The 27,037-nt window shown below is 43.9% G+C and overlaps 1 protein-coding gene across 3 annotated transcripts in view; it reads left to right on the top strand.

Moving 5' to 3' along the window:
* The window catches only part of FRMD1 (FERM domain containing 1), a 49,962-nt gene extending 23,205 nt beyond the window's left edge, over window positions 1–26,757 (top strand). Inside the window, exons 4-14 of one of the 3 annotated variants that reach the window (XM_068153402.1) lie at window positions 6,415–6,494; window positions 9,719–9,795; window positions 11,528–11,714; window positions 14,214–14,369; window positions 16,509–16,574; window positions 16,788–16,856; window positions 17,039–17,213; window positions 18,998–19,324; window positions 19,460–19,588; window positions 20,288–20,367; window positions 22,408–26,757. In XM_068153402.1, the coding sequence (XP_068009503.1) occupies window positions 6,415–6,494; window positions 9,719–9,795; window positions 11,528–11,714; window positions 14,214–14,369; window positions 16,509–16,574; window positions 16,788–16,856; window positions 17,039–17,213; window positions 18,998–19,324; window positions 19,460–19,588; window positions 20,288–20,367; window positions 22,408–22,695 (1,634 nt within the window). In that variant the 3' untranslated portion in view covers window positions 22,696–26,757. Of the gene's footprint in view, window positions 1–6,414; window positions 6,495–9,718; window positions 9,796–11,527; window positions 11,715–14,213; window positions 14,370–16,508; window positions 16,575–16,772; window positions 16,857–17,038; window positions 17,214–18,997; window positions 19,325–19,459; window positions 19,589–20,287; window positions 20,368–22,407 lie in introns of all 3 variants that reach the window. The other 2 variants (XM_068153395.1, XM_068153407.1) reach the window with 2 other exon arrangements.
* Window positions 26,758–27,037: the final 280 nt, after the last annotated feature.

The following is a 27,037-nucleotide window of genomic DNA, read 5'->3' as shown; positions in this document are numbered from 1 at the left end:
TTGGATTTGATGATCTCAAAGGTCTTTTCCAACCTGGTTAATTCTGTGACTTGGAGCACATCTTCCAGCATTTGTTGCCTAAATTCATTGTCTTCACTTCTGTTAGAGATGCTGAGAACCAGCTTCAGGATTTAAGATCACAGTAATGGTGGTGAAACAGAATTTTTCACCCCACTTCCTCTTGATCTTTTTTTGTTCTCAAGACAAAACCTCCTTCAGCCAAATGCACTATGGGGAGAAAAGACTTGTGTCTGTAAAAAGAATTTGATCTATTTGAGAAACAAGTTCAGGAGTGTTTATTAATGGTAAACCACAGTGGCATCGTGGTTGGGACATGTTGCTATGCTGGTTTTGCCACAGATTATCAAGCAGGATATACCTTGTGTTCTGCTGCTGCGGCTGCAGCATGTTTTGTCTTAGTAGTTTGCTCAGTGAAAGACTCTGCAGCCCTGCCACGTTTAAACTGGCTCCATGGGCTTCAGCAGCTGGGTCTTGTACTGAAGGCCCTCTTGCAGGGTCAACCTTATCTAGTGATTTGTGGGAGGTTTCCCTGTTGTTATCAAAGTGTATGCAGCAACACAGTTCAGTCTTCTAAACCAAAATTGATTGTCGTCAGACAACGGCCAGGCCTCTTTGCTGTTATGACCCAGATCCTTCCAATCCTGAACCTTGGGCTTCTCCTTTCTGGGAGCAAATTTCACATGACACAGGCAGATGGAAGCCTTTGATTGGCAAGGAACAAGCCTGCAGCTCCTATACCCTGCCAGTCTCTTTTTGCCCTCTTACCAGGTTTGTCATACTGTCTCTTTAACAAAGCCAAATCCCTTTACTTCAGCTCTCCTGCCTCAAGGATCATCAGTCAGTTATCACAGCTATGGCTGTTCACATTTCCAGACCCATGCCTACCAGTCCTCCTTACTTGTATGCCTAGCTGAGGAGCTTGGTGCTTAACTCTCCAAGACCACTCTGTCTCCAGCAAACTTTTCTGTGTCTGTATCTTCCAGTACTGACGTTCATGGACAGAATATGCTACCATGTTATTTTTGTCTTGTGGGTATCTGTTGTAGCAAAGGGTCTCTTTAAGAAAAGAGGTAACAATAGGAGTTCTCCAAAATACCCTCAGATTATTTCTGCACCCCAGTTCTTCCCCACTATCCCTTCACCTGCCTCTTCTCCATCAAATATATGCTTGGATAGTTGCATTTCATTTCTGAATTGCTTCTATATCCTAACCTGAGAAGATACAGCTCCATTTTAATTACTTTGATACCTGCAGGAAGAGTTAAATGCAACATAGAACCAATAAGGTTGGAAAAGACCTCAAAGATCATCAAGTCTAACCTGTCACCCAACACCTCATGACTACTAGACCATGCCACCAAGTGCCACGTCCAGAGTCCTCCTGAACACCTCCAGGGACAGTGACTCCACCACCTCCCTGGGCAGCACATTCCAGTGCCTAATGACTCTCTCTGTGAAGAACTTTCTCTTCACCTCAAGTCTAAACTTCTCCATGCGCAGCTTGAGACTGTGTCCTCTTGTTCTGTTGCTGGTTGCCTGGGAGAAGAGACTAACCCCCTCCTGGCTACAACCACCGTAAGGAAAATGCGGGCAGAAATGTATCACCTAGAGGGAGCTGTAGGAGTTGAAGTGTTCAGGTGTGTATAGCTCCCTGGAAGTACTTTGACCTAGTCTATTGCTAGGACAGATTTTTTTTCCCCCTGCACCTTGTTTCTCTTTCGGTATCACAACACCATGTAGCCAAATGCTCTCCTGCCTGAGGATTGCAAGGAGTTTGTTTGCTCCTGAATGTGCAGTGCTGGGAATGGTTCTGCAGCTCTTCTTCTGTGAAAGAATTATCTGTGACACTGCCAAAGGTCCAAAGGGCTTTTCCTGGGCATGTCTTCTTGCTGGCTGTAAGATGCCAGCATAAAATTTCTGCAATACCTACCCATCGTTAGGAATGACCGAATCTTTATCTCAGACTTCAATAGTTCCTACAGCTGTGCTAACTTGGGCTTCTTGCACTCTTCCCTCCATATACCTTCTGTCCATTCCAGATAAAGGCACCTCAGGTAGGACCTCCCTTGCTTCATTCCCAGCCTCTGTTCTTCCCTTCTTCCTTTGAAATACATGTACTTCCCAGATAATGCTAAAAACATGAGGCTATCTTGAATCAAGTTCTTCTAGATCTCTTGTTAATCTAATCAACCAGGCACTGAAAAGTGGGCATGGTTTCTTTCTGTTGTAATGAAAGGTAACACCAGGAGCATTGAGAATTCATGCAGAGGTGGTGGGAACAGAAGCCATGTGGATATTCATGTTCTCAGGCCACCAGTATTTCCAAGCCTAGGGAGCTCCACATGCAAAAGGAGTGTGTAGCCAGCTCTTTAATAAGCAAAACGGGGGGGGGAAAAAAAAACCAAAACCAGCACCAAACTATGCTGGTGTTCAGGGAAGCTAAACAGGTTATGTGAGATCAACAGTATGTGTTCTGAGATAATTTTAAGCATTGGGGGTTTGTGGGTTTTGCTTGTTTGGTTTTGGAGTGTTTTCTCTCCCCTAGCCCCAGCATCCCTCTGTTTTGCTCCTGCTCTCTTTCCTGTTGCCTGTCTAGGGAAATAGTGGTGTTGCCATGAGCAACATCTTGGAGTATCTGGGAGAAATTAAGCACTGTAGCCAAGGGCAATTTTTTTTTTTCTCCTCCTCTTAAGGCAGAAAATGCTTGTTACGTGGAAGTTTGGCTTTGCACTAATCTTCTGGACTGTCTAAATGGTTGCAATGTTAAAATACGCTAAATATCAAATTGACTAAAGGAGGTAAGGGGGCATTCCTGGCTGCAAACAAGACCTGAACTCTGCCTCTTGGTAGGACAGGACTTACTTCTGGGGAATTTCTCGGCGCTCCTAACCCAAAATGTGTACAGGAGGAGAGTAGCTTTTCTGCAGGGAACTGTTGGAAAAAAATGGGGAGGCACTGGTTAGTGCTAAATAATGGCTTTTAGAGTAACAATGACTCAGAATTGGTTTGACCCTGTACTACAGGTATAATTTTCTATTCCTGTTTTCCCTGCACTGTAAATAAAGCCTATTGTAAATCAACATCAGTCACTGGAACTGTGTCACTTTTTTCTGACTAGAGACCTGGCTGAATGTTTGCATTTCAGATGACTGTTTACTTTGAAGTGAGATTTTTACAGCATAAACTTCCCATTTCATTTGAGGGCTCTTGAAAGTTGAAATTGGGAGAAATGTGTGAACTGGGCTACTGCAAGCTACCTGGCTGTCTAGTTGCATTTCCTAGGAGTGCAGTGCAGTGAATTGGTGTGTTGTGCTAGGTATGGTATCTGTACACACATACATGCGGTAACCTTTTAAGAGAAGCTGGTGCAATAGAATTTTAAGCTCAGTGACAGTGCTGAGATAAGATTCATGAACACAGTGTCAGTAGCTGTATGTGGAAAGGGTGCACATTTGTGTGCATGTTCTTAGCACCTCTTGTGAGGCCAGAGAAGCAATAACAGTTAGTAACTGCTGAGTATCTATTTGAATCTCCAGACTGGAGACACTCTTCCCTGGAAAGGTGGCTGTCTGTGCATTTCTGTACTGTCCTTTACAAAACTGCTCTGAGGTGCTGCATTTTGGTGCCCTCATATCTGTTATAGATGCTAATTTTCAAAACAGACACATCTTTAGCACCTGGTAAAATACCTTTAGTTTTTGCCACTAATCCAGTTTAAGGGTGGAAAACCAAATAAACACACACCCAAAAAAAACACCCCCCCAAAAAAAAAACAACCCAAAAACCCACCCTGAAAACAATCAACAACCCAAACCCAAAAAAGCCACCAAAGCAACCCACACAGGGCTGGGGAGTGAGATACTACTTTGGTTTTTTTGTAGATGGAAGCTTACACTGCAGGTTGACATTCCAGCAATATTAACTTCATTAAGGCAAGAATGCAGTGTTGCATTCTTGCACAGGAGGGAGGAAGGGGAGGATGCTGGGCTGGGGAGGAGTGAGAACCCCAGAGAGAGCTGATACATCAGGGTGTCCATCCTCCTCCAGCCTGGCTTATTCTGAGGGGGTAGAGTCATGATCATGACCTGGAGTCCTCAGACTTAACATCTGGGCCCTCCTAGGGTCATCTTTCTAACCTATTTAACACAAAAGGTACATGGGGGCTGTGGGGTGTAGGTAGCTAATGACTTTGACAGTCATAAAGTTGTGATTTTCCACTTTGGGTTGCAGTATCTGTTTGTGATGGGATGGTCAGGGTGTATCACCACACTTGCTGTTGTCATTTGTACCTCGTGGCTGAGGGATAAGCCATCTGTTTCCCTTGGAGGCCTCTGAGCAGTGGATCATTCCTGAGCAAGAAGGGAAAACTCTTCCCACAGGTCATTACAGGCATGTAGAGTCCCTACCTTCTTTAAAAGATGGCAGCTAAATACTGTTGTGCCAGCAGAACCAGTATAGGATTTACCCAACATTGCTGTGCCATCAGGAGCAGTCCCAGTCCAGCTGTGGGAGCCCATTGTGGAGTGACAACAGTGGGACTGCTGAAGCTTAGGGAGGGACAGGGTGCTGTGCTCATATTATCCCACTCCCGTCACTTATTATGCAATTGCTTCCTAAATGAGCTTTTATTTACCTTTTAAAAAAAGCTTTACAGAGAGATGCATATCAGCTTGGCAGCTGACAAGGGCCAGAGACAAGTCCAAGAGATGGACCAAACCCATCTCTCTTGCTGACTAGGACTTCTGTTAGCCTTTTCAAGGCAGTGTTAGCTGATCTCAATGGACTTAGAGAAGCAAGAGTTGGGGCCACCATTACCCCTCAGCCACCCTATCTAACTGGCATAAGCGAAGAGGTAGGTACAGGATGCAGTATCGGTGGTGCTAAAACCTGTTCCTTCAGTCAAAATGGCAAAACAGCTTCTATATCACCATGTGTGCTACAGCACTTGAATTCCCACCACTAAAACTTTCAGGATTCCTGTACAGCAGTTTCAGTAGTACTGTTAAATACTGCATTGTGTGTGTATGTGACATGTCAAACAATGTGATCAATAGAAGTGTAATTATGTTAAAATTACAGCTGTAACCGGTACAACGCAGGAAAGACTATAGAGATGGAAAAGGGACTTTTTCTGGGATTGTTCTCTTTGATTGTGTTCAGAGTTAATGGCATTTTACACAAGGCTTTCTGTTAATGTGGTGCATGGACCAGTTCTGGATAGCACCAGATGTGGTGTCTCTCACTTGAAGAAGGAGCTGGTGTTAGAGGATTGGTTTGCTTGCTTGTGTTTCATAAGATTGCAAAGGAAGTATTATCTGCTCCTGTAAGGAACTGGAATGCTCTGGGAAGGTGGCTCTGAGGTAGGTCTTGAATACCTGTTGTGGCTCTGGCCTCTATCAGTCCTTCTATGCTGTACAGATATGAGTGCAGGCTTTCATTTGGTTGTAAATCTCCATCAGAAAAAAATTGCTTCTATTCTCCCACTCACCTTTTTACCCCCTGTTCCTTTCATGTCTAAGAAACAAGCTCTTCAACTTGACACCTATGTCAGCTGTCAAAACACTTTCCTGGGTAAGACCTGTGAGTAGAGGGACTGGTCAGGTGAATCAGCTCAGCTGGCATTGCTGCTGAAGCCTGAAACGCTCATCAGGTATTTTTTTTCCAAGAGACTTGAGAGGACTCATGGAAAAATCTTTCACTGGCTGAGTTATTTGGTAATTGTTAAGCAGTGTTACAAAACATTGCCTTTCAAAGCAGCACAAAGCTCTTTCAAGATGATGAGCTGTTCAGGCTGTCTCTTGTTCACCTTCACCTGGGTGGAGAGAAGTCTTGATCCTTTGAGGCAGGTCAGAGTTCCTTTCATTCATCTTTTTGCTGTGTGAAAGAAAGAAGTTGGGTGTGAGCAGGAGATGCGAGACCTCCTCAGAAGGTCTCGCAGATTTGGTCCTTCCCTTTCTTGTATAGAGGATGAAACCTGTCAATACCTGACTGGCCAGTAGCTTATGCCACATTGCACCATGCTGCCATGTGATGGCAGAGGAGAAGTTTGGGTAGAACTTACTTATTAATTAATAAAAACACTGAATCAGCTAAGCTGGTAGTGTAATTAGCTTGGTAAGATATCATTTCCCTTCTGTAAATGGCTTCTTGCTCATAAAGTAAGAATTCTGCATTTCTGGCAAAGGCATTGGGAAACTTCAGCTCAGCATCTCTTGGATCAAGGCATAAGTGACTTTCCCTCCATACTGTCTAGAGCGGCATGCCCAACTAAGAGACTCAGTGCCCTGTCTGTTCCAAGGTCAGCTTTGTTTTAAAGTGTATTGCTTGGAAGTCATCTGAATATTTAATTAACAAGAATCTCTAATTCTTTAAATGCTTTTTCATCTTTTTCAGATAATGAATATGTTTTTATAGACCTGGAGCAGAAGCTCAGCAAATACTTTTCAAAGGAATGGAAGAAAGAGACCACAAAAGTAAGACAGATGTTAAATTTTGGAGGCTACTGCTTTGGTATTGGACTACACAGAGAAATTAAACCTCTTTAAGGTCATAAAACATTTCTTGAAGATGGTTGGCAGATTGCCATCAGGTAGCAAGATGCAGTGACTTGCACATGGCTGTACAATTAATTAAAAGACCTAATCAGCCCCTTGCACAACTTTACCTGAGCAGTAGTTACACATGGTTGCTGCTTAGCTGCTGCAGGAGTGGAAAAGGTTAGTTGGTCAATCTTGCTTTTGAGCTTAGCTGAGCCTATGAACAGTCTGGAGATCTCACTGCTATTCTTAAGCAGAACAGTATAAAGTGGCCTTTGTGACTTGAACCTAGTATGAGGGAGAGGGCTGGAGCTGTGACTCTTCTAGGACAGTGGAAAGAGAGGACCCCTAGCATTTTAAGGCTAGCCAGCCCTGTCAAGGGACAGAAAAGCATGAAGTAAAGACAAGCCTACATAATTGTTTGGTGCTGGCTATTCAGGCCGCATAATGCCTGTTTGTGTGTGTCATTATTAGAGGAGCAGCAGTTGAGAATATAGCATAGTATGCAATTACATTCAGATTAATTAGTGCGTTATGTTTGACCAACCTGGTAGCCTTGTATGAGGACATAACAGGTGGATGGATGATGGTAGAGCAGTGGACGTGGTTTATCTTGATTTCAGTAATGCATCTGACACTGTCTCCCACAGCGTCTGTGGAGCTAAACTGAGGCAGTGTGGTCTAGATGATCAGGTAGTGAGATGGATTGTGAACTGATTGAAGGAAAGAAGTCAAAGAGTTGAGATCAGTGGGACAGAGTCTAGTTGGAGGCCTGTATCTAGTGGAGCCCCTCAAGGGTCAGTACTGGGACCAGTTCTATTCAATATATTCATCAATGACCTGGATGAGGGCACAGAATGCACTGTCACAAATTTTGCTGATGACACCAAACTGAGTGGAGTGGCTGACACACCAAAAGGTTGTGCTGCTATTGAGCAGGACTTGGACAGGCTGGAGAGTTGGGCAGGGAGAAATGTAATGAAATTCAACAAGGGCAAGTGTAGAATTTTGCACCTGGGAAAGAACAAGCCCATGGATCAGTATAGGTTGGGGATTACTGACCTGTTGGACAGCAGTGAAGGGGAAAAGGACCTGGGGGTTCTAGTAGATGGAAGGTTGACCATGAGCCAGCAATGTGCTCTTGTGGCCAAGAAGGCCAATGCCATTCTGGGGTGAACTAGAAGGGGTGTGGTTAGTAGGTCAAGAGAGGTTCTCTTCCCCTTCTACTCTGCCCTGGTGAGGCCACATCTGGAATATTGTGTCCAGTTCTGGGCTCCTCAGTTCAAGAAGGACAGGGAACTGCTTGAGAGAGTCCAGTGCAGAGGAGTGGAACATCTTCCTTATGAGGAGAGACTGAGGGAGCTGAGGCTCTTTAGCTTGGAGAAGAGGAGGCTGAGGGGTGACCTCATTAATGTTTATAAATATGTAAAGAGTGGGTGTCAAGAGGGTGGAGCCAGGCTCTTCTTGGTGATGCCCAGTGACAGGACAAGAGTCACTGGGTAGAAGTTGAGGCATAGGAAGTTCCATGGAAACATGAGGAAAAATGTTTTCACTGTGAGGGTGACAGAACACTGGACCAGGCTACCCAGGGGGGCTGTGGAGTCTCCTTCTCTGGAGATATTTAAGACCTGCCCAGACGCGTTCCTGTGTGATCTACTCTAGGTGATCCTGCTCTGGTGGTAGAGTTGGACTAGATGATCTTTTGAGGTCCCTTCCAACCCCAAACATTCTGTGATTATGAATTTTCCCACCTTTTGTAAGAGTTTCTTTTGCATAGTAGGCAATTGCTTGCTATTTTTGCTGCTTAGAGAAGTTTCCAGATGACTGGTGAGGTTTGGAAGTCCCTCTTATCTCACACTGCTTCTCCCAGACAAGTGAGGGTTACTTCAAAGAGACCTGCCAGTTGTGTGTAGTGCTGTTTGCCCATCCAGTGAGGACTTCCTGAGGCAGGTGTTTCTGGTCACCTCAGGATGGGGTATGCTTTGTGATTGCATTGAGTCTGGATTCTTGTAACCCTTTTTAAGTTGGGGTAAGTGTCAAACATCTGGTGTGAGTTCAATTGTAAAGTGCTGAATGAAGCCTGAGAGGAGTTAGACTGTCAGACTGGGATAGCAGACAGGGATTTAATTCCTGTGAAAAGGTTTCAGATTGAAAGTCTAGTCCAGCTGATAAAATAGGGTGACTGTGAACAAGTTCCAGGAAGAAAATGTAACTAATTATTTGATAATCAAGAAGTTGCTGTCTGTATCAGATATGTACAGCCATGTACCCATAACTTGGGTCTGACCAGCAAAGTCTGGGAACTTCTTGTGTGGGCAAAGTTACCTGTATGGACCTTAAAGAAACAAGTGGCAAAGTAGGAATGATGACAGAATGAGTTAGTAAAATAAAGCATTACTTTTTGCTTCTTTTATTGCCACCTTCCTCCTGTTTAAACAAGCCCATAAGTCTGAAAAGTAGGCTATAGTTAAAACAACAACAGAACTCCTGATGGCTTCCTTTTAACAGACCTCTTTGGTGTGAAGCAGACATCAATGCCTGCTTTTGGTCTGTGGCTGCAGGAAGGGGTGAATAACTAAATACTAAGCCTGCCAAACAAAAGGCGAGGAGTTAATATCAGGCTGGTGTGCCTCAGCCTCAGGCAGTAAATGCTGAACACAGCAGCACAGAGCGTGCATCCCTGCAGAGGGATGCGGTGCCAGTGCAGAGAGAGCTGGTTACTCCTAGGTGTGCCCTGGAAACGCTGCTGTCCTGCCAGCAGAGCACGCCAGCCTGCTCCTCGGCCTGATGCTTGAGGCAGGCTGAATGTCGCTGTTAAACTTGCTGCATTCAGCACAATGCTTCTGTGGTGTTGCCAGGTGCTGAGCTAGGTAACTCTGGGCCAGGCTGAGCATCCCCAGGCTACACTGGAACTCTTTTATATCTGCTCATCCCCCTCATTCTATATCTTCTCCCTTCCCTAGGATGTTTTGCCATTCAGCCTAAATATGTTATGATGAGTCATTGTTACAAGCCTTCAGGACAGTGAGATCTTCCCTAAAACTTGCCAAGATGAAAAGCGGTATGGGAAGCAAGCTTGGGAGAAAAGAAGGTTACCAGACAGTATAACAGGATTTTTGGATGCTGAACGTTATTTAACTCATCTTCTCTCTCTGCTCTAGGGAACAGAGAAATTCAGCCCTCCTTTTGTTGCCTTCTTCAGAGTACAATACTATGTAGAAAATGGAAGAGTAATAAAGTAAGTTATTCCCTTCTGTGGTAGTTACTGTCTTTTGAATTATTCACTGTGTTCTTAAAAGGCAAGAAAAACAATATTTCTTTGTTAACCTCATCTCTGTGAGCTCACAGAAATAAGCTTGAAAAATCCTTTTTTCTTTTTCTTTTTAATTCTTTTAAGACCTTGACAGACTTCCTCACCCCACACCATGAATGTTTTCCCTGAATCATACTCCTTACCCTAAAGAAAATTGTGACTGCTTTTCCATCTGTGTTTAGAGAGCAGGTTGAGTGACAAAAATGTCAAAATAGAATCAGCGCTCTTCTGCTTGCATCTTTGGGTCGTATGAAAAGCATCAGATGAACGTACTGAAATAGCACACGCACAGTCCAGGATGTTTTGGGTTGGTTGGGTTTATTTTTTTTGCATCTGAGCAGTGCTCTGTGCAGTCTGCTCCTGGAAATAGACTTTTGTATATGGATGAAAGAAATTACTTTCACAAGTTAGTTTTGCATTGGTAGTCCATTCACATAAAATATTTGCTGTACTCAAATCACCACAACCCTCACCCACCATGCAGAACAAAAGATGAGGTAGTTAAATATGAGCAACTGACAGAGTTAATTTGCATAGCACTTCAGGTATGATTGTGACCCCAGGGCAAAGCAAGAACTGGGTTCATTTAGGTGGATTAAAATCTTTGCCAGATTTTTGGCATTAGTTCTTATCTTGAATAAAGCTTAGTGGATTTTGGTCCAGGTGTTTTGGTGGTTTGTGGGGTTTGTTTGGTTTGGGGTTTTGGGAGTTCTTTAGGGGGTTTTCTTGTTGTCTTTTTAGATGTTTATGTATTTTCTCTCCCAAGTCTTTCATTCTGAGTACAGAGGAATTTTTCTTCTGGAGTCTTTTTGGGTGTTAAGTATTTTTTATTTAGTTTTGCTTTTAGGTACTAAAGGAGACAGCATATCATTCTCCTACTCCTGATGCCTTAGCATCCCAAGCAACTTTCTCTTGTACTAGTAACTTAACTGGGGAGGTTTATGGAGCTATCAAGAGGTAGCTACATGGCCCCTTCAAACTATATGCACATACTTTTACAAGCAGACTGTGGTGCCCAGCACTTCATCTGTATGTACATGTGAGCAACCTGCTTCCTGTGAGTTCGTACAGCAGGAGTGTGTGGGGGTTTAATGCTGTGCAATAGTTATGCCTTATCAGACTATCGCTGTTTAGCAGCTTGAGGAAGAAGACTAAAACAAGCCCAGGGCTCCTGTGTCTTTTGATCTACCTTGAAGGGAATTAGCTGTTGAAAAGTACCTTGAGCCTTAGGCAAGGTGAAATGAAAAATCAGTGCCAGGTTTAAAGGGGAAAGGAGGACAGGTATGCAAGATACAGGACTGGGATTTAAGGGAGTTGACTCTTCTGACTGCTACAGGCTTTCCACAGAAACAGAAGTGCTTGATGTAGTCAGTCTCCAAAACAGGTGTGACATGATTTTTCTTTCATCTACCTTCTGCCCTAACTTGTTAGATCTCATGCTTCTTGAGATAGAAGCTACCATTTTCCATGTTTGTACAACTCTTAGTGGGAGAAGATCTCATCTTGGCTTGATGCTCCCTTCATGCATGTAACTGTTATCAGGGTGGCATTGGTGTGGATCAGGGATGTCACAGTTTAATCCCTTCTCTCAGAAGGGATATGTGTTTGAGGGCCTGAACTGTCTTCTTCATGTAAATTTGCCTTTTGTGTCTTGCAGTGATAAGGTGGCACGACAGCTCTATTACTGCCATCTCAAAGAGCAAGTACTCATGTCTCGGTGCAACCATAAAGAAGAGATCTACTTCTTGCTGGCTGCCTACAGCTTGCAGGCAGACTTGGGCAACTACAGAGAGAAGGTCCATGCTGGCAAATACTTTGAACCTCAGGCTTATTTCCCACAATGGGTAAGTTTTGGGGGATCTTACTGTCAACAGATTGCACAAACAGCAGGAATTATGTCAAGGTACTAACTAACTGCAGCCATGCAATTTCCTCAACTCCCACCTCAGTGGTCAGGCAGAGTTGTAGAGCATCACTCTGAATTTCCTGCAGGAGATAGCCCCTTTTTTTCCAATGGATGTAGGTGCCCATTTCTCCTGGGCTCACTCATCATTAAAGTGGGTTGTATGTGTGTGTAACCTTCTTTGGTGCAGGAATGTGATGTCAAAGTAACTCAACAGTGCAGCTGTGTTAGTTTAATTCTTCTGTGGCTTAAAGGATTGTTTGCAGTGCTGCATAAGGAAGACCTGCACAGCCTAAGCTCTCCAGAAAACTCCAGGGCTGCAAAGCCAAAGTCCACTGCCCACTATTCTTATCTCTGTAACGCTTACCTCTGGGATGGATAGGACTAAACCCTAAGAGGTAGTACTGTTGTGCTCTGCCTCTGGACCAATTTCAGTAAGAGAAAAGGGAAGGGCTTGGAAATGGGTTTTGATGTTTGTTGGTACATGGGTTTATGTCCTTCATGACTTACAAACATCTTAAGATTTGGTTTAGCTCTCAAATGAGGGCATATTAGCTAAGATTCTCTGACCTGGTTACCTACATCAAGATCTCTTGTGATGAATTATCAAAAAAATAATTGATAAACAGTTTAGTGCCTGTGAAAATAGAAAGGGAAGCTAGCTAGCTTTGATACAGATGCACCACTGTAACATCTCATGATTTCTGTCCATGTTCTATGGGATGTAGACAGACCCTCCTCTGAAACCTGATTTAGTTCTGGAGCCCCTTTCTCTGCTGTGACAGCAGATGTTAGCCCAGTTCATACCTTAGGATAGCTGTCAAAAAACTCATGTGCCTCTGGTAGCTGCCTGCTTGTCTCTGGACAAATTGCATCTTCTGTGAAAGATGCCACTGTCCCCTACTTTGGGGAGAAGATTCAGAGCAGTAACAGAGATTGCACTGGAGATGCAAAGCTGGTAGAGTCTCCTTTATGCATGAGTTCCAGCCTGCCTGTCTTGTGCAGAAATTCACCTTTCTTCCAGATGTGGCCTTCATCCCATGCCATTCCTTGCTATGGGGCACCTGGCAGGAGGTCGTTAACAAAGGGCTGGAAAAGGTGTCTCAAGCATGCTGTTTCTGGATTAGTTAAAAGTCTTATCAAAGAACATTTCTCCTCAGGCAAGCGTTGCAAAGGCCAAGGCAAAGCATGGCTCACCTGTGCTGAGCCCCAACCTCAAACAAATATGTAGATGATTTATTACATCATTTAAAAGAGCAAAATCTGGCAAGCATGGGGACGCTTCTCTCCCTGCCCTCAGGGTCTCATGGGGAGAAACTGAGTAATGTCCTCCTCCAATGAGAGCTCTTGTGAGCTCTTCCTCCAACATGTGCTTAAGATCACTTGGCTGAGGGCTGTCCCAAGCCCTGTGCTAGTGTAGAAAGACAGTGCTGCCCCACAGTGATCAACCCAGCTTTGAACTGTGGAGCCAGGTTGTCATCTTAATGATGCTGCACTGCTGATGGCATGAATGTCCTCCACTGAGCCCAGCCTTCCTTGTGGGAGGGCAACTAATGTGGCAAGATGTGTAGAGGGGGGCAGAGGTGTTTCCAAACAGAGTAAGTAATGGTCATAATGTAAAACAGAAGTAGGAACTGGAATGTGCTAGGGAGTCTCATTGTTTTGAGCCATGGCAGGTTGTTCCTGGTAGAATCTTCTCAGGTACCCGGTGGAACCTGGTTTTAAATGCCCTCAGTGGTGGGGGATTTTGTGAAGTGAATTCAGCTGCTGCTCACAGCAGCTGAGGCTGAGCAGAAGAGGCCAGTCTGGCATGGGAGGTGGCTGGGATGTCCTTTGGCTTTGTATGGAGTGGAAACATGGACAAGCATGGGAACTGGTTGCTGCATTTGCAGGACAAGAGCAAAAGGCCCAGTGTGGGTGTTTCTACTGCTTAGCAAGGCCACGTGCCTGCCAGCCACTCCCAGCAGAGAAAATGTACCTTGAGATAGTGTTATCCACCCCTCTGAGGATGGAAATGCTAAATCAAGCTAATGGTGTAGTTTATGGTCTTAAAAGGACCACCTAGCATTTCTGCAGTGTTTGAAGATGTTGCTGTTGATTGTGTTGGCATGCAGAGCAGTATTTGTTATCTGCCTATAAGCATTTGTAGATGCTAAGATTTAGAAAGATTGATTCCAGTACTTAAAAGTGAAAAGAGCTGACCTGTATTCAGTATGTAGTCTCAGTCTGTTAAGATTTTGCCATCTAGGATCTGTTTGGAGACACCAGTATTCTCTGGGTTGCTTTAAATGTTTATCCTCTAGGGAGGTAGAGGTGAATGTGGACTAACATCTTGAGGGACCATATGAACCTCCTCCACTTCCACTCTCTGTTTTTGATTATGGCTGCCACCCATGGGGGTTGCTGAAGAGCTGCTGACCTGTTTGTTTTCCTTGTTTAGATAATTGCAAAGAGGGGGAGTGACTACATCTTGAAACATGCCCCAGAGATGCATCAAGAACAGCAAGGGCTAAGTGCTAAGGAAGCAGTGCTGAAGTTCATTAAGGAGTCCTGCCTGCTGGAAGATGTGCCAGTCCACTTCTACAGGCTGCAGAAGGTTTAAACAAAGAGCTTCTTATTTTAAACTTTAATTTGGTGCACTAGTGCTTTTTTTAACTCTGTGAGTGATTGCCTCTGATTCAGAGAGGCCAAACTGGTCTAAGAGGTTCAGCCAATGAAGCCCATCCACAGAAACAAATCTGAGAAGCCTTTTTGGTTTTTCTCTCCTTGATTGCAGTACATTGAAATGGTGACAAGAGGGCAGCCAGCTTCCATACAAATGCCATGTAGTAATTGAGAGTGACACTGAGTTGTCTTTACTTTCTTACCCTTCTCCTCCAATCCTTTTGGAGTGTCTGGGTTTTTTCCAACTGTATGTCAGTCCTTAGGTTCCTGGATTGTTGCTTATCCCTGCGTCGTACACTGCTTATTCAAGCACTTCATTGTCATATGCTAAGAGTTTAGGTCTAGAAATAGGATTACATGAAGTTTTCTGTTCCACTTAGGTGGGTGAAAACTGCTTGTGCAATTAGGAATGGCTTGGACCTTTTTCCAAATGGAATGCTTTGTCAGAGTCATAATTAAACTTCTTGGTGGTTTGTGCTTGGTGGGACTTATATCTTAGAGACATATGTGTTCTTTGACCAGATTGAGCAGTTCTAATTGCTGGAGAACTGTACTGGAGGAAATAAGTTCCAATTTGGCCTGTAGTCCAGGCTTAGTTTCAGTTCCTTGCAAAATGTAGGTGATTCTCCTTCTCCTTTGTCCTTTCTGCTTTGATTCTAATACTGTTAATGATGCAGTCATAAGAGGATTGATTACATTTGAATGCTCTAAGAAGTGTAGCTGGCAGGACACGATACAATTTATATCCAGAAGCACCAGAACTGTGAAATTGATTGTTCTTAATATCCAAATTCTTGTCTGACTTGAATTTACATTTTATGTATTTCTAACTGCATGTGTTGTTTGATCCACAATGTGCTTTTCTTCCTGTTGTGTGATGTGTTTACCTCATCTCATGATGAGATAACCTCCTCCTAGGTGACATGTGGATCACAAATGTCTTGGTCAAGTGCACAGGGGTGCCAAATGAAGGTGTCAGTACACTAGCTGCCCTGAGATTTCAGAAGTGGCCACTTATGTCATAAAGCTGCCTCATGGCTACTACTAAGGTTGGGAACTCTGAAAGAAAGCACACCCCTGAGCCTTATATCTCGTCTCCAGACCAACACTGCTTTACAAAGCTGATTGATCTTAGGAAACAGAAAACATTTCTTAGTGACTTGGATGGTGAACGGTACCAGGAGTAAAGGGTGAGGTAATGTGGTGGCATAAGGCTTGCATCTTGACAAGCCAGATGAAGAAAGATAGTTTTTAATGTAAAGTTTGAGCTCTGTGGGCCCATAAATTTTGACCCCAAATTTTCTTCATCCTGCTTCTCCCAGCAAGAAAAGTATGTATTCAGTTCTCTAACTCTGCCATGCCAAGAGATACTGAAAGAACAAGTTTGACACTTTTTGATTTTCAAGCAAAGGAATCTCATAAGAGACAGAATATGTCTTGCATGACACTGAGTATGTCATAAAAGACATGCTATGTCTTTTTTATATACAGCATGAAGACAGTACTTCAACACATCTGGATGCATTTATTTCAGTGTTGGCAACAGGTAGTTTTAAAAAAAATTAGAAGGAAAGTCTCTAACTCTGGCCGTTGATTAGCTCCCACCTGGCCATGGGGCACCTAAGCTTCAGCAAGTCCCTGAATGGGAACAGCAATGCAGTGACAAGAAGGGGACAGATGCCCTTCTGTTTTGTACTTTCTGTCACCTGGAGAGCAAGAGTGGTGCATGTTTGTGGGGACAGTAGAGACAGCACATGGCAGTATGAGAGGTTACAAGATACTTCTGAGAGCAGTAATTGTTCATGCCCTCAAATCACGAAAGCTACAGGATTCCCTGGCCAGGGTAGCTAGGGCAATTGCTGGTGAAATGCTTGAGTTGCTAAGCATGAAGGGATTTTAGGTGTAGGTATTTCAGGGGTCAACAAGGCAAGGTGCACTTTACAAACACAATAAAAACCCAATGAGCTAATGGCATCTGTATGATGAGGAGTCCTGCTACCTCTCTGTCAGTAGGAGCCAGAACAAGAGTGTGGTCTTTGTAGATTAACCTTTGACTCTTCTGTTCTTTTAGGATAAGAAGGAGGATCGCCCAACAGTTATCCTGGGCCTGACCCTGAGAGGAATGCACATCTATCAGGTAACAGACTGCTATTAAAGCCTTCTGGTGTAGCATTAACTCTGCCCAGCTTCCCTGTCCTCCCCCTCATTGCAGCTCCTCTGCCTCCCCTTCAAGTGAGCACTGGGCTCCACATATCTCACATTCTTGGTTGTTTGCAAATTCCTGTGCACATCTCAGACTCCACCCTGTACCTGCCAGTCCCCATGTCATTCCCAGTTTGATGTCTTGCAGGAGGTGAATCACGTTCGCCAGCTCCTCTATGACTTTCCCTGGTCACACATTGGGAAGTTGGCATTTCTGGTGAGTATGATGGAACAGAGGCTATCTGACAGTGGGCTGCCAACCTGGGAGCTCACAAAGCTGTTGGCCTGCCCACACTGCCATGTCAAGTCCTGTTCCTTTTTATGCAGAAGACCACAGCTATCTCCAGTAGCTGAAACATGCTCTTGCACATTTCATTGGGATGCCTCTTCTTTATGCAGGGGAAAAAATTTGAGATCCAGCCAGATGGTTTACCCTCTGCACGGAAACTAGTTTACTACACAGGCTGCCCCTTCAGGTCACGGCACTTGCTGCAGCTCCTCAGCAACAGCCACCGACTGTTTTTGAATATCCAGCCAGTGTTGAAGCAAATCCAAAAACTGGAGGAGGCTGAAGGTATGTGATGGAAGAGCAGGTGACTGTGATAAGAGGAAGCATACAGCATTTTAAGGTCTTCTATTGCTTCATGGTGGCTGATCTCCATCCTAGATAAAGGGTGCTTGTGCCTTATCCGGAAGCCTGTGAGCGAAATGAAGGTGTTAACTATGTTTCAGATCCATTACTGGGAAGTATTGATTGCTCCCACATTGCGAGACTGGGATCAGAAAGCATGTGTGAGAGCAGTAGACAGGGACTATCTCCCTGAAGTAAGAGAAGGTCCTCTGTGCTGCTAGTTAGTGCACATTTGACATGTGCTTCTGAGGAAAGCTTTCAGCTTGGATAAGATCTTGTGTTCCAGCATCCATACAAGTTGTGAGCCTATGTTTCAGGTTTGTTTTGGTGCCCTTTAGACTAAATAGTGCACAGTGTTTAGTATAGTGTCCAACAGTTAAGAACTAGGAGTTGCCAGAAACAGCCTAATTGAAGATCAGGACTCTTCAAAGTTGTCTTTTCTGACGGGATCTCCTCTCTGTGAGAACAGTGATTTGAACTCTGGCAGTCCCTGATATCCTTCCAGTCATTTCATCAGCTCTAATCTAGCTCGCTTCCATTTTCCAGCTCTGCAAGCTGGGTCTCCTACAACTTGTTGGCTACCTCTCCCCAGTGTCTGTTTTTCATGTGTTGCATGGATCTTCTTTTGAAGGGTTGTGTCTCCTTTCCTCTAGCCTTCTGAGTGCTTTTTTCACCGTGCTTCTTTCCTGACTGCTCTTCCATGCGTACTCTATCCATATTTTTTCTGCCTTCTTTGGGGTTTGTAAGCCTTGGTCAGTAGAAGTCTGACAGCAGTACCTGGTCGTCTTGTCTGAGGACACAGGCTGACCCCTTCCAGCAAGAAGTCAGGAAGAAACTTGTTTCTGTTTTTTCACCCATCTCAAACAACTCTAAGGATCTTACATCCATCTCTGAAGTGGTGATAGCTGGTTGTATAGCATCATAATACAGGGAAAGGTGACCCTTGGTCTTGTCTAGCTTGCTTATTTCCCTTCAGTAGGGTTCTAGAACTGGCATTGAGCTGTGTGGATGCAACCAGTGGCACATACCAGTCACCTGTAGAAAAACTCACTAATCAGGTAGATGTGGGCAAAAGGCCGTAGGCTCTCTAAAGGGCCTTACATGTCTACTAGTGCCTTGTGAATTTTGTGACCGCTCTTGACACACATCCTGTTAGGTAACTGATACAAGCCATTGGGGAAATAATAAATGATGAATAAATGCCAGCCATGATCCTGTTCTTAGCTGTCTCCACACATTGGGGATTCTTTCAATAAACAATCAATGCAGTCTGTTTTTAAGGACTGAGCACATAGGTTAGCTAAGTAATTATTCTTTTTTTTTTTTTGGTGACCTTTCCTTCATTCTGGAAGTTACTGTTTTCTGTATTGTAACTGCCTCTGCTTACCTGTTCCAATTCAGGAGGTGCTGGAGTCCCTGGATTGGACTTAGCACTTGGTGCCATGGTCTAGTCATGGGGTCTGTGTTGATAGGTTGGACTCGATGATCCTCGAGGTCCTTTCCAACCTAAGTTATACTGTGATACTGTGAAAGTATGACAGACTAATTCTTTCACAACCAGCTAGGCATCCCAGTGCCCCCAAAATACAAAACTGTTTCTGAGTTTGTTCGGCAGTTTGTTTCTTAATTGTTGGGCTGTACCAGTCCCAGAACTTACTGATCATTTTTGCTGCCCTTCCTTTGGTCTTGGTTAAAGTTCCCACTGGTTTCTCTCATTTTTTCCTCAGAGAAAAAGCGCTACCGAGAGTCCTATATCAGTGACACTCTAGATATGGACCTGGACCCGTGTGACAAGAACTCGCGCAGCAGCGGGAGCAGCCGGAGGGATAATCGCCTCTCGCGCCAGTCCACGGGGAGTCACAGCAGCTCTCACACATCAGGCATCGAGGCTGACTCCAGGCACCGGGTGTCGGTGGAAATGTCAGTGGATGAGCCCTTCATCATTGACAGGGTGCACAGGAAAGAGAAATCCTGCAGTTCAACCATCAGCTATGGTAGCTCTGGCATTGACAGCGGCAGCAAAGGGCGGGCTGAAGATGACTCTCAGGATGATGGTAAAGACTTTGGAAATGTGGAGCAATTTATAAGCCTGTTCTTGCTTTCTCCTGTAGGAGAATGAGGTGTAATATAACAAAGTGTCTTGGAGCAGGAGTGTAATGCTAACCCTTCTGCTGCTTTCTTCCTCCTAGAGCTTGAGCTGGCAGTAGATGAGCCAGAGGAGGTGCCTGTAGATGAGCCCTTAGAGGGAGACCAGTTAGAGGAGGCCACTGTGGGAGAATCTGTTGAATCTGTTCCTCTAGATGCTGCTAGCTGCCAAGGTGAGATGGCTTTCTGCTGCTGCTGAGTACTTTTCTTTAGGCTCTAGCAACAGGCATAATCTGAGAGATCTAAGAAAGCTGTACCTTCTAAACAGCTGCCAGTGTTCTGCCCTATTACAACAGATGTAAGGTCAGCTCATCTAGAGGTTAAAGGCCAGCACACTATATCGTACAGTGCTGCTCTCTTCTGTGCTCCTCACGGTCTCCCTTCCCCAATTTTGCCAAGTTTATACTCGGTTAATGACAACGATACTTGAGGTAAACCTTTTGTAGTGAAGTAACTTGCTTTAAAATCTTGCATACCACAAAACAGCCATTGGGTTCAACCACAGATTAATGGGCTAGTCACAGGAATTAATAGTTAAAGTTTTGTGGCTTATGATACAGGAAATGATAGACAATGGGGTCATGCAGGAGGTGTCTGGGCCTGAGACATAGAGCCTTTATAGCAAAGCAAGATGGGTGACTATGGGACAAGTTGGTGAGAAGCTTCCTTCTTGAGAGTTTGTAAATATCAGTCTTTCATGGGCCAAAGGAGAATACTTGTGAGCAAAACTCCCAGAGCAATGGGAGTGCTTACTGATGTATATTTATAGGATGGTACTGCTTGAATGTGGCCTATGAGAACAACTTCCCTTCTCCACAGCCCACAAAACCTCAAACCTTTGCAATACTTTTTTACTTCCTCCTCTTTTGCAGCTATAAATAAGGAATCGCTGCCTGTGGTACAAGTCACGCTAATAAAAATGAGAGGGCAAAGTGTGGAATCCCTTCACCAGGTAAGAGAGTGTGCTCAGCAGAAGGGTTGGTGTGTGCACACTGTACCAAGGTCTAGTGTAATGGAGACAGCTGTACATCAGGTGAACTTGGTTGGTCTGGATGTGACTGATTTTTAAATAGGGCAACCAAACCATCTCTTGGCCAGCTGCTGCATCTGTTAGCCGGCTGCTGCTATCAGGAATAGGATGAAAGCTGCGTTTTGGTCCAGAATACTGTGGAGAGGGGCCCAGTATCATATACAGAGATGTGGAGCAACCAGTAGGGAAATTGTGCAAGCCAGCTATCATCTGCCTTAGACTTCCAGATGGGAAATGGAATGTAAAACACTTGCAAACTTTCACTGCATTATAGAACCAAGACCATCCATGCCGTCTGGATGTGGCTTGTAAATGTGACCATCTTCCTGCTCCTGAAGTCAGAAGGAGCTTACATCAGAGCAAACCCAAATGCTCCAGCTCTAATTGGTGTCAGTTTTTGTAATAGTACTATGTGTGTGCTAAAGTCTAAACATCATGTCATAAGTTGTGCTTGAAAAAAGTGCATTAAAATGCCTTTTAAAGCCAAACAATATTTCTTTTCGAAGTATAGCTGTACACACTGTAGTAGAAATGTGTGGGGTTTTGTTTTCTGGGGGGGGGTGTTGGTTTTTAATGTTATTTTTAAATACCCACAAGTCTCCACTATTTTTTTTTTCCTCTGAATCCAAATTAGCCTTATCTGCTGAAATAATTTTAAAACTTGTTCATTTCCCCTTCTACTCCCTGAACTTTTCTAAACCAGGTCTTCAATCAGTTCTTAGAACTGTTGGTTGGTTGGTTTGTTTTTTTGTTTTATGCTTCTTCCTGGACCCAGTCAAAAAATAAAGCATCTATTATCATCAAAATGGTCTGTAAAGTGCCACAGGAGATTATTTAAATAAAATCTTTATTTTTCCCCAAGCTGAAGAATGTGCACTGCAATAATACTGAACTTACTCCCGGGTTTGAGTGGCATGATGTAAGAGAGCAAGTCAGGGAGTGGGCATCTCGCTTCCTGTCTTTAACATTAATGCTTTTACCAGCGCAGGCTATTAGCAGATCATGGGGCATCTGTTTCATAAGAATGTTTCTGATCAACACAGGACTGTCTAAGTAATTGCAAAGACCTGGCTGCCACTTCTATGCATCCGATACATTTAATGTATCTTTTAAAAACAAAATGCAACACCCTCCTTACAAAACCATGCAACTTATCTTGGTTTCCTTAGCCTTGACTGGACCATACAGTTGATGACTGTTTCTGGGAGTGCAGCTGAGCCAGCACAAGGTTTCATCAGGGTAGTTTTTAGTTCTCATGCTGTGGAGGTGAAAGAAGTGATACTGGAAGTTTTCTGTGTTGCAGTGTTGGTTTAAAAGCAGTATTTATATTAGTATTTAAAAGCTGATTATGAAGAGGCAGAGCAAGAAAAGAAAAACAGGTGGGGAAGTTGGAAATGCCTTGAATTCCTCTACAGAGGTGAAGTCACTACAGCCTGTAGACACTGCCTCTGGGAGTAACTTGCAGTACTTGCTCCAGTTTTCTTCACTGCTAAACAATGTTATGTAGATGAAACTATGTGGCACATAGTGAATTTTGGACACTGTAACCCATTAGTTTGCATAGTTGCATTCTGAACCTTCCTTTCCATCGTTAGACTGTCACTAACTTAAGGTGCTCAGCAGCTGGAATCATTTTTTGTTCCATGTACTTTGTCCTTTTGAGGATGACTGGAGGGATCTGTCAGGAAGCAACATGTCATTCAGGTGTCAATGCCTATCCAGTGTTTTGTCCCTTTTACTGGACACTGACATGGTACAGTCAGATGACGATCTGGCTCAATGTGGGAGAGCAGCTTAATGCATGTGAAACTTCTTCATTGAGCCAATGCCTTTCAGAAGGTTTGTTGCGGCTGTTTTGAAGGAGTGGAGGAACAGTTCTGTAAAACTTGTAGTGCACATAGCCAACATCCTTGAGCTGTCTCAGTTTGTTGTTTTTATTTGTGTGTCTTACTGAATTGGCAGGTCAGATCACCCAAAAGCAGGAGCTGTGCAGACCAGCACAGCCAGAGCTTGGATGACATCCGCCTTTACAAGCACCGACACCCACCACTAAGTGCCACGCTGTCTTCAGACACCTCCCACAGCTACACTTTTGGCTGCAGCCTGGAGGATAAGCTGTCTGTCTATGGCTGCATTTATTCCACAGCGGACTGCAAAACCAAGTCTGCCCTTTATGGGAAGAGATCTATGAACTGCCTCTCCTTGGATCTTCTGGGAGAGGACCAGCTCCCGGAAGAGTTTGTGGTGTAATGAGTTTGGAGCTCTTCCATACCAGGAAGTGGCTCATCATGGAAATATATACCTCATTAACACACATGATGTCACACTGGTTCTTGCAGGACATTCTGAGCAGCTTTGTTATTCAGCTCCACAATCAGTAAGTGACATCACTTCTGCAGACCTCTCTACAGGGCAAAGCAACTGGAGTGTTGCACTTAAGATAAGCATTTGAAGTGTCTGTCTGAACGGAAGATGGAGGTGGCCTGCGCCATTAGCAGTGGCACAACCAACATAAAAACCAAAAAAAACAGGACCAAACCTAATGCTGAGCTAGTAAAGCAAACACTATGTCGAAATGGATTTATCAGAACGATTTAAAGCCTTATGTTGATTTGTCTTCCTACCTTTCCTTTGTGGTCCATTTATGTTAGTGCTAGTGTACATGGTATACTCTGAGCACATTTGGAGGGCTGGGTATGGAAACATCTAGCCCATTACTGTTGCAATGAACACAAGTTGCCTGTTTCCTTTAGTGGGAGCAAGACCTCCTCTACCAGGAATTTATTTCTCTTTGTAGTTGCTGTTTTGTGTGGGTTTTGTTGTATTTTGTTTTTTCTTTTTTCTTTAAATGGAACTGCCTCTCAGATGTCCTACTACTGCCATGATGCAGACTTCTAAATAAGTGCTTATATTCTTGGGGAGATGGAAGAGGAGATGAAATGACTTGGCTGCTTCTGAGAATACAATAGACAAGCTACAAGTGTTAACTGAAGACAGGAGTGTGACTGGAGAATGTGTCCAGGCATGATCACCCCTTACTTTGAATCATACTTCTATGTTGCTCTTTTCTTTTTTATTTTTTTTTTTTAGTAAATCTGTTCCTTTAGAATTTTTATTTTTTTTTTTGCCTCTGCTCAGGAGACAAGTATGGACTAGAGGAAGTCACGTTGGAAGGACAGAGTGACTGTGTCCAACTTGGTCGTGGATAGGTCATGCAAACATGTGGTGCTGCAGGCTGATGATAGTGGAGGTGTATGGTATTTTTGTCCCAAGCCAAGGGCACTTGCTCAATGATTTTTTTGAGTGGTGGAGTTGGTTGTGCTGGCTCCCACTAGGAAAATTATTATACTATTTGATTCAGCCATTTGCTGTGGAAAACATCCTGCTGCCTTGTTACATCCAAATAATGTTTGTTTGATTTCCTTGCCTATGTCCTTGCAGTACCTTCTCACCTTGTGAATACCCAGCATTTGGGAAGGTTGTACTTGCAGGCATGTGTAACCTGTACCAAGCTTTTGACAGTGTTGCAGGTGGAAGCTAATAATTTTTTGGCAAACTAAAACCAGATTGATGCACTTCTGCCAGCTGAAGAAGTGTGCATTGTGCAGCATTGATCATTCAAAAGCTGAAGATAGCCTAATTCAGGAAGGGAGGGAAGCCAGACCACAGTGGGGAGGGTTTGAGCTGTTGCTTTGATAGTTCAGTGTTTCTATATGAGAGACAGAGCATGTATCTGCATTTACTGAAGTGGCATCAGTGACTGTACATCCATCCTCTGAGATTAATCCAGCACCTAACTCTAGCTGTGTGAGGAGTGGATGATGTATAAAGGTTCACAGTAGCCATGACTCAAATGACTGTGCCCTCTTTGATCACATTGTTCTTTCTTTTTGTAATGAATAATTAGGAGCTGTGTGTTCATTATAGTCTCTTTTCATTTGTTTCAAGCAAAGCCAAAATCCCTTTACAAAGTACCTGAGATATGTTTACTGCATCCAAATTAAACTCTCTTAAATAGGTCTAAATGAGTAAAGGACATCTGGCTGCTTGTAAACCTCCCTGTTAAACCTCCCTATTGCCTGGGCCTCTTTGGCCATAAGCTATGAGATGGGCACAGCCAGGATCCGGGAAGCCAGTGGCCATGCTGCAGGGAGCAGCCTTATTCTTGCAGCTGCGGTGGAGCTGGAGGCATGGGTCTTCCTGCAGCAGTGTCTGTCTGTGTAAAAGGTGGGGTGGTCTGAAATGATATCCCTGATAATCTGTTGCTCTCCTACCCATGCAGATGTACAGTTACTTATGGTTCTGGCAATAGCTGTTAACAGGAAAAATGCTTAAAATGCAGTGGGTGTAACTGTTTGAAGAAGTGGTGTAAACCATGCACATGCTCGTATCCATGCAGACTCTCTCAAAGACAATCACATTCATACCTGCTTCAGCCTAACTACCTTCCTGAAGTGTTTATTGCCACCAAGCAGTTTGGTATTTTCTTTTTGCAGTTACTGAGCATTCAATGATTTGGTGAAATGCTGTAATCCTGCTGTCACTGTTTAAAAATATACTGTACAGAGTAATTGGCTCCTGCATGACCATCTGCTGCCTTGTATGTACATGAGAGCTTCTTCTATTCATGGCTGGTTGGAAGGCAAACTCACTAGATCTGACTGTCTTCTCTCTTAGTGGTCTATGCAGCTCCTCCAGTAGTGTAAGTTACATATGTATATGAAGGGGAAACCAAACATACTTGTGTGTAGACTGAGAATGAATTCATATCTCACAAGCACTGTGAATATCTTTTATGCAAGGTTTTATATTCCTGGGGTGGGGGGGAAGCTGTTCCTGCTAGTAATAGACTTATTTTTTGTATGTTTTTTGGATTTAGAAGGTCTCATTATTTTTAGTTTTGAATAGTTTGGTAGAGGGTGATGTGTGAGCATTTATCTGCTGATGTTAGAAACTAGCTGCCAGTATTTGTACATATTTGTAAAATACTTGTGGTATAATCACTCTATTTTAATGGTAAAAGCTTCTCCTTTCCATGAAAGGAATTTGTTTAAAATATAAATAATTATATGTACACCTGCAATAAAGTATGGATAGAAAAAGGTAATTGTCTTTAAATTTTTTTGCTTTATTCAAAGAGGTGCACATCAGTGGCATCATCCACTTGAGACAGGTAGGTTGCAGAAACTAATTTGTTGCCCGACTAATCTATATGAGTTTGGCTTGTGAGGGCAAACGCAGGGGTACAGTAGTCACTGGAACACCTCCTTTTCCTACCAGCCATTGTCAGTAGCACAGTGCCAGAGGGGCCTTGGTCAGGCATTCAAGACCCAGTCGAGCAGATTGGAGTCACTGAGGACAGTAATGGGAGCTCAATCTTAACTGAAGAGACAAGTTAAGCTGCTCATGGTGGTTAGTCAGGAAAACAGTGTGTGAACTCCCAAGGGTGTAGAGAGATCCTGTCAGTATCCTCCTGGGGGCTGCATCCAAGGACAGGCACACCAACCCACATGACGCAAGTGCTGCTGAAGAGTGCTCTGCCTTAAGTCGCCTAACCTGCTGGTCTGGAGTCTGGCATGGGTAAAGGAAAGTTTTGCTTTTCTTGCAATGTAAATCTAGGAAGGAGTATCATAGTAGAATTACTCACATATCTTCTTGAAGACACTTGCTGACCGACATGATTTTTTTTGTTGTGGGGGTTTTTGGTTTGCTGTGGGTTTTGTTTGTGTGGGGTCATTATTTTATTTTTGGTGTTCTGTTTTGGTTTTCCTCTGGATATGTTGTGGACCACTGAAGCTAACATTCAAAAAAGTAAAAATGTTGTAATGTGCTTTGGCAGTGTTGCCCCTATTGTTATGATCTCCCATCTTGCTTTTCATATTTCTGTCCGGTACTTGCTGTGTGTAAATTTTCAAGGACTTCGGAGACTTGTCCAGCTTTGGTGTGAGGATGCTGGAAGGAGGTGGTTTGGTTATATATGGAGTCTTCTATGGAGGTAAAATTAAATTTGCCACTACTGAGTCACCTAACTCTGAAGGGTTTTGTCGCTTCTCTTTGTTTCTTTGCTTGGCATGTAAGTAGCACTTTCTTGCCTACAAGGGTGGACTGCTGCTGACAGCAATGTATAAAGGATGAGTCTGTTTCTGAAGATACAGCTTCTCATGGTACCACCACATCAGCAGATGATACAGCATGGGATGGAGGACATGTTATTACTGTAACAGATCTTTGTTAAGGCTTGCCAAGTGGAGTTGCATGAATGTGTAAGGTTTGAAGGTGTGTGCAAAGCCGATGGGTAAAATACACCAGGAATTTCGGGTGAAATAAGAGCAGTGTGCAGTTCTTGACAGTGACGTCTGAGACACTGAAAGCTCTGACATGGTGTTTTAAGTGCCTGGACACTTTTTGAGCAAGAACTCATCGTAAAGTTTCACAGCAATGGGCAAGCTTCCACCTGTAGCTCGGCAATAGTGCCTCCCATGTAGGTATGAGGTGTGCCCTCGTGGCTGCTCCTGGCCCTCGGCCGCAGTGGGGTTTGCTGCGGCAAGAAAATGTGTCTATGGTGATGATCTCACGGACAGCTGGGGGCGGC

This window comes from Melanerpes formicivorus, unplaced genomic scaffold, assembly GCF_026170545.1.
Source record: "Melanerpes formicivorus ecotype bairdi unplaced genomic scaffold, bMelFor1.0.p_v2 SCAF_2, whole genome shotgun sequence".
NCBI classification, from domain to species: Eukaryota; Metazoa; Chordata; class Aves; order Piciformes; family Picidae; genus Melanerpes; species Melanerpes formicivorus.
This window is presented reverse-complemented; position numbering and strand designations above follow the sequence as displayed.